At 38.2% G+C, this 12,708-nt stretch overlaps 1 protein-coding gene across 6 annotated transcripts in view; it reads left to right on the forward strand.

Moving 5' to 3' along the window:
- The window catches only part of PHC3 (polyhomeotic homolog 3), an 84,027-nt gene that overhangs the window by 14,463 nt on the left and 56,856 nt on the right, over positions 1 to 12,708 (forward strand). For 4 of the 6 annotated variants that reach the window (XR_011567391.1, XR_002180631.2, XM_019959740.2 and 1 more), the window contains exon 5: positions 11,782 to 11,940. The exons of the other annotated variants lie outside the window; for them this stretch is intronic. Coding sequence is in view for 2 of the 4 variants with exons in the window: in XM_019959740.2 (XP_019815299.1) it covers positions 11,782 to 11,940 (159 nt within the window). In the remaining 2 variants the exon portion in view is untranslated. The remainder of the gene's footprint in view (positions 1 to 11,781; positions 11,941 to 12,708) is intronic. 6 annotated transcript variants of the gene reach the window in all.

Genomic DNA, 12,708 nt, shown 5'->3' on the forward strand with positions numbered 1-12,708 from the left:
CCCACCCATACATGTTGAGTAGACATTGGCTATATGAGTTTGGAGTTCATATAGCCAAATGGCTATTGGCAGGACTGGTGACGTCTTGTACATCTCATTGACATTTCCAGTCACCGGGGTACCTGATGACTTTACTACCCATTGTGGAGTATTATGAGCGAGTTTGGTAGAATGGAGGACATGAGGGACCTAGCTTCTAGTCTTAATTTTGTGACTAACTGGTGGCATGACTTAGGGCAAGTGATTAACCTCCTTATACCCCACTTTTCTTTCATGTAAAATTAAGTTGTCTAATTAGATGGTTTTTAGTCTTTTCATCTATATATTCCTGGGTTTAGATCAAGGAGAAGTTTCAGGAGATGAACCAGAATGTGCACTGAATTCTGTCCCTCCCAAATTGGTATGTTGAAGTTTTAAACCCACATGTGACTATCTTAGAAACAGGGCTATTAACGAGGTGTGTTAGTTGCTCAGTCATGTCTGACTCTTTTGCAACCCCATGGACTATAGCCCGCCAGGCTCCTCTGTCTATGGAATTCTCCAGGCAAGAATACTGGAGTGGATTGCCATTCCATTCTCCGTTTAAGGAGGTGATTAAGGTTAAATGTGGTCATAAGTGTAGAGCTCTGATCCAGTGAACCTGGTGTCTTTATCAGAGGAAGAGACACCAGAAGTGGACACATAAATGTGTCCCTCTTTCTGCTGAAAGGACACAGTGAGAAGGTGGCCAGCAGAGAGCTCTCACCAGAAACTGAATTGGCTGCACCTTGATCTTGGACTTCCTTATTAGCCTCTGGAACTGTGGGAAATAAATTTCTGTTTGAGCTACCTAGTCTGGCACCTTGTGAAGGCAGCCGCAGCAGACTAAGAGGGATGGGGCTCTGAGCCTTCCCCTCAACTTCTGTTGCCACAGAACAGTTCTGTGATGTTTGAATCTGGGAATTCTGAGTAAGTTAGTGTGTGAAGAAAGGGTACTGTTTAAAAAAGAGAGAACCAGTGGTTTAAATGTTAAATAATGTTTAGTCAGGGTTTTTTAAAATAGTTCTATATGTTATGAAAAATAATGCATATCACATAGTAGGTATGTAATAAATATTTGTTGAAAGATGAAGTTTAATTATAATCATCAACTAGAGTATGCAATACATAGTTATTAATTTTAATTCTTGATTACTGCAAGTGGTTTATCTTCAGTCCAGAGAATCATTTTAGGATATATTCTGATTGCCTGAAATTGCATTGTAGAAGACAGTCTGAGTCCTGACCTCGGTGATAAGATTCTTTCATTGGTAGTTTTGAGCAGCCAGCCAGTTATCAGGTTTATTGTGTTATGCTGTGCTAGTTGCCCTGGGGGAGTCAAAGTCGCTTCCGTCAGACACAGTGTGCCTAGACAACAGTAAACAACGTAGCAGTATATAATCAAGTGATAAATTCTGTGGGAGTTAACAGAAAAGAGATCTTTGGGGACTGGGTAGTTAAAGAAGGCTTTCTGTATGGGACTTAAGCTGAGCTTTAAAAAATACACGGAGTTTGAGAGAAGAGGACTCAATCCTGAGCTCATGATCCTGAAATAGCAGAGCTTAGTTTTGGAGATTCATTCCTGAATGGGATTCTGTGTTCGTCTCCCAGACTCCTGAGGATAATCTGTGCCAGTGTTTCCTTCCTGAATACCTACTTGGTGCCAGGCATTGTGTTAGGTGCCAAGTATCTGAAGTGAACCATGGTCTTAGAGTACAGTGGATATAGTCTTGTTGCTGTTGTTCAGTTGCTAAATTGTGTCCCACTCTTTGCGACCCCATGGACTGCAGCACGCCAGGCCTGCCTGTCCTTCACCATCTCCCAGAGCCTTCTCAAACTCATCTCCATCGAGCTGGTGATGCCATCCAACCATCTCATCCTCTGCTGCCCTCTTCGCCTGTTGCCTTTAATTGGATATAGTCTGCAGACATATAAATAGTCAAAGAACACTGTGATAGGAGTTTTGTTTTACTGGAGTATATTCTAAAAACTTGCTTGTAAATTTGGAATATTTGTAGGCCTAAAAATTGCCTCCCCTATACCTTTTTCATAATTATTTGTATATAAATTCTATATTGAAAATGATTTTTCTTAGGAAACTTGAAAGCAGGAACCGTTGTTTTCAAATTATTAGCATGACCAAAGAAAAGGCTGATTTAAGTCTTAAAATCAGTACTAACTGGTACTTCTTCCCTTCAGGCTTTTAGGTGTGCCTGTTTAGTTTTTCTGGAGTTTCATGAAGGCTGTCTAGATGTCATTGTGTTCAGGACACTTTTTGGACCCTCTTACTGTGAAACTTAGTATTCATGTGTATGAAACTAAAAAAGTCTTAACAAAAATTTCTTTCCTTCTGTTTTTCTCTGTCCTCTGTTTCTGGACTCCTTAGTTGGATATTGGTCTTTCTGGATTGAACCTTTACTTTGTTTAGCTTTTTACTTATTTTCTGTCTTTATCTTTTTATTCTGTTGTGACATATTTCCTTGCCCCCTCCCCCCTTTTAACCCCTTCTTTTTACATTTAAAAGAAAATTTTAGTTTAGCCTTCGTATTTCCAATTTCTAAGAGCATTTTCTTTTTCCTCGAATCCTGTTTTTCTGTTATGGATGAAATGTTTAGATCTCTGTTATCAGATTTCAAAATTCTTTTTCTTGAATCATTTATATTCCTTAGAAACTATCTTGGTCTTTTCCTTTCATGCTGTTGGTTTTTCTCTTAGAAAGTAGTGTTCTCTTAAAATGCTTAAAGTTTATATTTAAGAGTAGATGATTATATAAATTAATCAGCATGGCTTTCTTCCACTGCTCTGAAGATAGGTCTGGCCCTAACAGACCTCTTTCCCTTTTCTTAGTGGAAAGACTGATTAAGATTTCTGTCTTTGCATGTGGAAATAGCATTAGTGGTAACAGTGGGAAGGATATATCTTTGGCAGGTTTAGAATTGAAGGTTTACAGATTAGAAGCTCGCTGTTAGGCTGGTGAGCCTAACAGTTTCAGAGTAAGGAGAGTTTTACTTCCAGGTGTGAGTACCCACTCTAGAAGCCTAGCCTTTCCTTGACTTTTAGAGAAGTCTCCTTCCTTTCTAGGTCTCAGTGCCTGTTCTGCATGGGAGAGGGGTGGGGTTATGTATGGTAAGTCTGTTTTCTAAACAAACCTGTAGATAAAATCTTTCAGTGTTTGGCTCCATTTCTTACCTCTGCTTTCATGTCTAAAGTAAAAGTGAAAGTGAAGTCGCTCAGCTGTGTCCAACTCTTTGTGACCCCGTGGACTGTAGCCTATCAGGCTCGCTACCGGGCTCCTCCATCCATGGGATTCTCCAGGAAAGAGTACTGGAGTGGGGTGCCATTTCCTTCTCCAGGGGATCTTCCCAACCCAGGGATCGAACCCGGGTCTCCCGCATTGGAGGCAGACGCTTTTCTGAGTCTAAATCCACTCTAATCTGTTTCCTCCTGTATTCTGGATTATAGCTTCCTTCTCTGTTTTATCCATTAATATTATCCCATCTTCTTTAGGTCTTACAGAAATGCAGATGGTACTCTCCTCTCTCTCTCTCTTTGCTGTATGTGTGTTTTCTCTGATACTGTTTTTTTTAATCCCCTAAGTTCTTTTTGGAAAAAACATTTAAACCCACAGAAAAATGGTAAGATTAAGCATTGACCCTTGTGTACTCGTAATGTAGCTGTTTACACCAGTTGTTAAGTTCTTCTCTATTTATACACTGTTTCCTGACCATTTTTAAAATAAGTTAAAGACATCATGACACTTCAGTCCCAAGTACTTAGCATGTATTATCCAGGAGGGAGATTGTCTTACATAACCACAGTCACATATCACACCTAAGAAATGTAATATCGAGACAATATCTAGTATATGCCTCATATTTGGATTCCCTCAGTAGTCTCCAGAATACATTTTCCCAAGATTTACTTAAGGCTCACACATTGCATGTGAGTGTCCTGTTTTCCTTTAATATAAAAAGTCTCCCCTGTTCCCCCTTCCTTTTTTTTTTTAAATAGCTCAGGTCACTTGTCCCACAGTCTAAATTTGTATTTTTGTTTCCGCCAATCATTTTTGTTATTGTCTTGACTGCTGTTTCAGTTAGTAGGAGGGAGAAGCAAATGGGTATGCTCAGACCATTATCTTCAGTGAAGTGAATGTCGCTCAGTCATGTCTGACTCTTTGCGATTCCATGGACTATAGTCTATGGAATTCTCCAGGCCAGATACTGGAGTGGGTAGCTTTTCCCTTCTCAAGGGGATCTCCCCAATCCAGGGATTGAACCCAGATCTGCTGTGTTGCAGGTGAATTCTTTACCAACTGAACTGTCAGGGAAGCCCATTATCTTCAGTATTTTTTGTTTTATAAACATGACTTTTAATGGCTACATAGTACTCTATTTAAAAAAAAAAAAAAACTTTTCCGCTTCCTGGCAATTTTAACTTTTCTATTTGTTTTCTTTTTTTGTTGTTATAAGTAAACTTGTATTGAATGTTATGTGTCTTTCTATCTAGTAATGCTCTTTTAAAAAATTTCCTAAGAGTGTACTTATTGGTGAGATTGTTTTTAGATCAAGAACCTTATAAATGATCAGTTTTCTCAAAAAAATGTATAAATCATATCAATTACATATCAAATGAATTCATTATGAATTTATCTGAGGGAAAATTACTTGCTTAAAACCATAGATACATCTATTAATTTTAGAAGGTATTTTAAGTTTTAAAACTCATTGTTTTCAAGGATTCTGAAAATATTTAATTTTAACTGATAGTTAGAAATCTACTCCACAACTTAACATCAATCTAAAATAAAACTGTAGCCTGCATATTTGAATGGTTGTGAGCAGTTATACTGGATTCTTGTAAAATATTCCAGTAGTGCAGATAAAGTGTTAAGTCCTCTTCAGCCTTCTTTCTTTCCCCTTCAGTCCCATCTGTCTCCTCAGTTTGCTGGATATCTTTTCAGGTCTTTATTTATACATTAAGAACATAAATAGTATAAGAAGTGTATGCATATGTGTTTAATATGTAACTTTTTAAACACACCATAAACACAGGTAGGTGTTCTGCATTTTGTTTTTATACTTAACAGTGTGTCTTCAGAGCTGTTTATCTCACTCAGCTACTTGAGCTACCCTATGATGTTGCACACAGTATGGCTGCACTTTATCTTATGTAACCATTTCTGTTGCTGGACCATTATTTCCAGTGTTTTAATTGTTTCAGTGTTGCAACTTTTTTAGGATGTCAAAGTCTGAGGGCAGTTAGGAGGTCATGAAGTTTTTTGTTTGATTGTTTTGCTGCTGTTTTTACAGCCTGTATTGCAGAAAGTAGAAATAATGATTTTCTATAATAAAAAGGATAGGCATTTTACTTCACTTCATTATTAAAAATATGTGGTCTCTTAAAAAGGAAATCCTTCACGGATAGGTATTATTACTTGAATTTTCTATGTAATATTTTATACTTCTAGGTATCTGAATTACTCACATACAGATTCCCACTGAATGAGGCAAGAAAATGTATATGCTGCTTTAATGTGATAAAAACAAAATACTGTACTAAATATAAAAGAAAGGAAAACATTTCTTCTCTGATTCTCAAGTTAATACTACTACATAGAAAAGACAAAAACTTTGAAAAAGAAAATATAAATGATTACCAAATTTTACCCCTAGTAGGCATGATTCACCTCTAGCATTTTGGTGACTATTCTTCCAAATGTGTGTGTATGTGTATATATTGATATAAAATCTAATCAGGTAGTTTTATGAGTATGATTATTGTATGTATATATAGTGTAGTCATTTCTCTCTTAACATGTTTTCCACATGTATGGTATGTATATATCCGTACATGCAGATACTGGTATTCTACATGTTCTACAATTTTTTTCACTTAGCAGTAGGTCATAAAAATATTTTCATGCTATTGAATATAGACACACCTCAGCCTTCTAATATCAGTGTACCATGTCTCTCTGTAGATGCACCTTATGGAATCTGATCAGTCAAATGGCTGTCAGTTCAGTTCAGTTGCTCAGTCGTGTCCGACTCTTTGTGACCCCATGAATCGCAGCACGCCAGGCCTCCCTGTCCATCATCAACTCCCGGAGTTCACTCAAACTCATGTCCATCGAGTTGGTGATACCATCCAACCATCTCATCCTCTGTCGTCCCCTTCTCCTCCTGCCCCCATTCCCTCCCAGCATCAGGGTATTTTCCAATGAGTCAAATGGCTGTTCAGTTCAGTTCAGTCACTCAGTCGTGTCCGACTCTTTGCGACCCCATGAATCACAGCACGCCAGGCCTCCCTGTCCATCACCAACTCCCGGAGTTCACCCAGACTCACGTCCATCGAGTCAGTGATGCCATCCAGCCATCTCATCCTCTGTCCTCCCCTTGTCCTCCTGCCCCCAATCCCTCCCAGCATCAGAGTCTTTTCCAATGAGTCGGCTCTTCGCACGAGGTGGCCAAAGTACTGGAGTTTCAGCTTTAGGATCATTCCTTCCAAAGAAATCCCAGGGCTGATCTCCTTCAGAATGGACTGGTTGGATCTCCTTGCAGTCCAAGGGACTCTCAAGAGTCTTCTCCAACATCACAGTTCAAAAGCATCAATTCTTTGGTGCTCAGCCTTCTTCACAGTCCAACTCTCACATCCATACATGACCACAGGAAAAACCATAGCCTTGACTAGACAGACCTTTGTTGGCAAAGTGATGTCTCTGCTTTTGAATATGTTATCTAGGTTGGTCATAACTTTCCTTCCAAGGAGTAAGCGTCTTTTAATTTCGTGGCTGCAGTCACCATCTGCAGTGATGTTGGAGCCCAAATGGCTGTAGTGGGTCTCAAATAGGCTTTGGTTTCAGGGAGTACTCTGTGTAACCTCCTATTGGGGGCACCAAGGAGTGGTTGGAAATTACATGGCTTTTCTTTGCAGATTTGGTTTCCTCTGGTGACTTGTAGTGTCAGTAGAGGGAGAGTTTCCAGTAATAAGGCTAAAGAAGTAAGTTCTTTTATGGAGTGTGGGGATGGGTTGTGAAGTGACAGGATTGGCCAAGGCTTTAAAATGAAAGGGAATTATGAATGTTGAGATAGAAGTGACAGATAAGATGATGCAAAGAGTTTAGGGCATCTGGTTTAGATGAGCAGAGCAGAAAATAGAGGAGAGCATATCAGTTCTGGAAAGGAAAGGATTTCTTGCAGGGTTGGATACTGATCTTGCCCTTATGGATTACGCCTTCGTTAGTAGACACTGTGAAATGGTGCTTGCCATCAGGAACTTAAAAATAAACATTTATTCTTTGATCTCACAACTTTGACAAAGTGAAATGCAGGTGGCTCGGAGGTTACTGTTTTCTTAGTTCCTTTTTTTCTTTTTTAAGAAAAAGAAAGCATTCTGTTTGTAAATACTTTTTGTTCTCCTTCCTTACAGAGTATTCTCAAGCACTTTAGCTATCAGCCAGTCAGTTTTTAAGAAGACTCTTATGTTTTTGTTTAAAGAGTGTGTGGTCTGTCCTTTATTAGAGTATCTTCCTTCCTGCTTACGTACCTATCTTCCTTTTTTATTTTATTTTTTAAGAATCGCTGACTGGAAAACAGTGGCAAGGCATTATTACTGTAGAGTGACCCAAATTAACAAGCTCTCAGGGTATAGGAAAGCACCCTGTATGCCAAAATGAGTCAGAAAACATGGACCAGTTTTACTCTGCTAAGTGATTTAATCTTTGGGGCAAGGGTTTATCCAAAAAAGTTTGTGGAGTGGTGTAGAAAAAGAATATGTTTTCTGTGGAGGGTTATTAATAATTCCCATCACTTCATGGGAAATAGATGGGGAAACAGTGGAAACAGTGTCAGACTTTATTTTTCTGGGCTCCAAAATCACTGCAGATGGTGACTGCAGCCATGAAATTAAAAGACGCTTACTCCTTGGAAGGAAAGTTATGACCAACCTAGATAACATATTCAAAAGCAAAAACATTACTTTGCCAACAAAGTTTCGTCTTGTCAAGGCTATGGTTTTTCCTGTGGTCATGTATGGATGTGAGAGTTGGACTGTGAAGAAGGCTGAGCACCAAAGAATTGATGCTTTTGAACTGTGATGTTGGAGAAGACTCTTTTGAGAGTCCCTTGGACTGCAAGGAGATCCAGCCAGTCCATTCTGAAGGAGATCAGCCCTGGGATTTCTTTGGAAGGAATGATGCTAAAGCTGAAACTCCAGTACTTTGGCCAACTCATGCGAAGAGTTGACTCATTGGAAAAGACTCTGATGCTGGGAGGGATTGGGGGCAAGAGGAGAAGGGGAGGACAGAGGATGAGATGGCTGGATGGCATCACTGACTCGATGGACGTGAGTCTGGGTGAACTCCGGGAGTTGGTGATGGACAGGGAGGCCTGGCGTGCTGTGATTCATGGGGTTGCAAAGAGTCGGACACGACTGAGCATCTGATCTCATCTGATTAATAATTTATTATATAACACATCAAAGATAGAGGTGAAACTAGTATCACCACACTATTTGCATTTTTACTGTGTTTTGTTAGGGGCTGTACCAGAATTGATTTTTCTTCTTACACACACACTCACTGTGTGATATTACATTTAAAGTATGAAGTATGCCTTAAAATTATATGACATTCATTAAGTTAATTAACATTGATTGAAGGCTGTCTTATAGATATTGAATATAAGAAGATAAATAACACATGGGCCCCACTCTTAAAAAAATCGTTGTTTAGACGAGTGAGATAGAAGTATGTGCCACAAGTATATGGAAGTTATAGAAGATAACAGGCATAAAGGGAGAGGGAATAGTCAGTTCTACTGTGGGGTATAGGGATGTCTTAAAAAGCTTAGCAGGTGATTTTTAAGAGGGAGTTATTTACTACACGGGGTGGGGAAGATGTGTGGTCATGGGCATAGTCGTAGGTCATGCTCAATTATCAATTACGTCAGGAGCATTGTTGCCAAGCCACAAAGGCCTGAGATGTTACGACATTGTCAGTAGCTTCATATGACTAATGTGAAGGGTTCGTATGGAAGAGTAGGAAGAGATGATACTAGAGCGGTAGTCAGGGGAATTTGAATGTTACCAGAGATTTTTAAATGGTTAATTAATGGGAAGGATTATCTGGCAAGTCAAAGGAGATAATATTTCAAGCAGGGAGATCAGTTTGCAGCTGGTAAAGTAGTTGGAAGTGCTGTGGGATCAGGGACTCAAAGTGATTCAAAATCAAAATGAAATTGAGGAAGATAGAGGTATAGAAACAGTAAGATATGTGACTGATTCTGTGTGTGAGTTATAGGAGAGGGAGGAATTATGATGATTTCCTGATAGTCTGTCTTGGGAGAGTGTTAGAAGATGTCAGTGGCCATTTGAGGAGAAGCTGATTTAAGGAGGAATGACAATGAGTTTGGTGATTGAACATGTTGGGTTTGAGTCAGTTTAAGAGACATCCAGAAAGATGTATTCTGTTACTTATTTGGACCTGGAGAGGAAGGATTTGTCATCAAGGATTGAGCATCTTTAGGATTGAATTATTTCAAACTATGGGAGTAGATAGGATAATCTAGGAATTGAAGAGGAAAAGTGTTGAGAACAGAGGAAGAGTTTGGGGGGTGGGCTAGAAAGAGCTGGTAAAGAAGATTGAAAAAGAAGATTTCTAAGAAGAATCCACTGAATTTGTCATAAGGTAGTGGTGATTTTTGCTAATGGGATTTTAGTGGTGTGCTAGGAATAAAAGCCAGATTATAGAATGATTTTTTGTATTTTATTACTTATATTTATGCACTGAATTACAGATTTTAGTTGGGCTTTCCAGGTGGCGTGAGTGGTAAAGAATCCACCTGCAAAGCAGGAGACACAAGAGATGCTGGTTATATCCCTGGGTCAAGAGGATTCCCTGTAGTAGGAAATGGCAGTCTGTTCCAGTATTCTTGCCTGGAAAATTCCATGGATGATATTTCATTAAAATTAGGAAATATTTAAAAGATACAAATAAATTTCAAGAGTTAGTTAACCAACTCAATGTACCCACTATGCAGTTTTCTTAATTTTTTATTTTTAAATGATTATAGACTCAAGAAGTTACAGAAACAGTACAGAGAGATCCCCTGTATAACCTTCACTCAACTCCCTTCAGTCACTTGTTGAGGTTAACAGATGTCCTGGTTTAGTCCAAATGGTGATGCTTTGGGATAGGTTATGGAACTGTGCCGGTGGTGTACCCCTGTATGGCACAAGCCTGGAGTTTTGATTCTCATAAAAACCTCTCTCCTTCCACTGGGAACGGGGCATATACCAAGCTTTCTTGCTGCTTTTCAGGACGCATGGGCAGAGCTTTCCCAGCTGCTTTTCACATATTGAGGAGCCCTTTTGAGGATATTGGCTCAGAAGGAGATTTACTTTTAGGTCCCGTGAAATAGGCTCAAAATCAGGTCTTCTAGCTCTGTGGGCCAGTATCTCTCTAGGTTGCCTTGCTGTTACTTGGATCTTGTATCTGAGTTTCTTCCTTTCTGGCTCCTGAAAATTTCCCTTTCCCCTCCCCTTTTTTGGGTTCAGCTATATATTATTGTAATTTTCATGTTAATCTTCCTTTTCAGTGAGTACATTTGGGCAAATGGATATATTAGCTCAGTCTGCCTTGTTCCTTGAATCAGAAGTCTAATAAACTATTTTTTATTTTCTTAATTTTATTCTATGCATTGTCCATAAAAAGAATTTGAGGTTGGATTTTTTCCTTTAGCCATGGACTTTATTGTTTGAATATTTGCAATTATTATTCTATACACAAATGTTAACTTCTTACAAAACTCTGTATTCCGTATTTCTCGGTCACTTCAGTCTTCATTTTATGTCACATTTTCACCAAGAACTGTTTCCCCAAATCACAGTCTGCCCGATTGTGTGTTGTTGTTCAGTTGCTAAGTTGTGTCCGACTCTGCATTGCCATAGACTGCAGCCCACCAGGCTCATTTGTCCATGAGATTTTCCAGGCAAGAATACTGGAGTGGGTTGCCATTCCCTTTTCTAGAGGTTGATTTTAATTATCATTAAAAATATTTTTAAGTGGATAATACATGATGTCGTGGTTTACGTGTGTCCCTTTGCCCTGTTCCCTATCTGTCCTACCCACTTTGCCTTCACAGATGAAACTGGTTACTAGTCTCTTTTATAGCCTAGAGGTAGACCATGCACTAATTTATTCTTTAACAACAGTTTTAGTTTTTATAGTTTAATCTTTTAGCCAATATTAAGGAGTTTTCCATCTGTATGACAAGTAACAATTCTGTTCTTAGAACTTTTGAAAGAGATTATACTAGTTCTGTGTATGTTTTTATACATGTGAATGGATTATCTATGTTTTAACTTTTATTCATTTCAGAAATCCCTCAAAATGTGACAGAAAATGACAAAATAGTATAAACTGTCGATTCAGATGTTTTAAATTATTACATGGAATATTGAAATAATGGAACAATAGCCTTAATTTTTGGGAAGTAGTAGAAATGATATTTTAAGATGTTGGAGTCTTATGAAACTCAATGAGAATATCCTTAAAAATCGTCCTGATTACTAACCCGTACATGCTGTTGTTTGCATATGTGCAAATAATCACCTAAGAACTGACAGGTCTGTCAAAGATGAAGCCCTCTCTTAGGTTCCTTAGCCACAATATATACCATTGATTGCCTAACTGCAACTTGGTGAAATTCAATGACATGGAAGCAAGAAATGGAAGCCTATGACCTGATATGTTTTCTTCCTTAGATCAACCTCTCTACTTCTCCTACACCTGCACAGTTAATAAGCCGTTCCCAGGCTTCCAGTTCTACCAGTGGCAGTATTACCCAACAGACTATGTTACTAGGGAGTACCTCCCCTACCCTAACGGCAAGCCAAGCTCAAATGTATCTCCGAGCTCAAATGGTAAGATACGAGCTACCAGATTTTTTCAGTGTTTAAAAACTTGAGAGAGATCAAAATGTTTCTTGATTTGATGCAGTAGGAGACATTTTTAATACTTAAGGAATGTTTAACAATTTTTTTGTGTATGTGATTAACTCTACACGTTTATGCCATGAAAAATTCTACTTTAAATTAGTAGGCCTTCTTGATGTAGCTAACATACTGTATCATGAGTGATTATTTTTTAATATCAAATTTCTTTGATTTCAAACCTTTTTTCATATTTTAACATCTCAAAACTGAGATGCATTTTATAATTGGCATCTTGTAGTTGGTTCTTACAGTGATGTATAAAATCACCATGTATCTTTGACATTTTAGATTTGATGAAATTGTTAGAAACATTAAAGACATGGTTTTAACTATTAATTGCAGTTTATATTGTGGAATCGTCTGAAAGTTGGATTGGAGTTCTTGATAATTTACCAGATGAGTCTTAACTTTGGTTATTCCCATCTTAAAATCTGCAAGCTGATTCATGTTCTTATGATCATTTTGATCTTTGGTTAATATAAGAATGTTAATTTGGCTACTGATTTCCTAATTTACTTCTTGAGCTTTAAGGAATGTAAAAATTGGTTGACATTTACATTTACTTTATTTGATGTCTTTACAGATTGCTAGAGAAGAGCTTATCCCTGATAGGAATTTATTTTTATTTTGATATCCAGTGAACTGAATATACATCTGGATTCCCAATTCTTTACTAAAATTGCAAAGCAAGTTTCC

The sequence above is a fragment of the Bos indicus genome, chromosome 1 (genome assembly GCF_029378745.1).
Source record: "Bos indicus isolate NIAB-ARS_2022 breed Sahiwal x Tharparkar chromosome 1, NIAB-ARS_B.indTharparkar_mat_pri_1.0, whole genome shotgun sequence".
Classification (NCBI taxonomy): Eukaryota; Metazoa; Chordata; class Mammalia; order Artiodactyla; family Bovidae; genus Bos; species Bos indicus.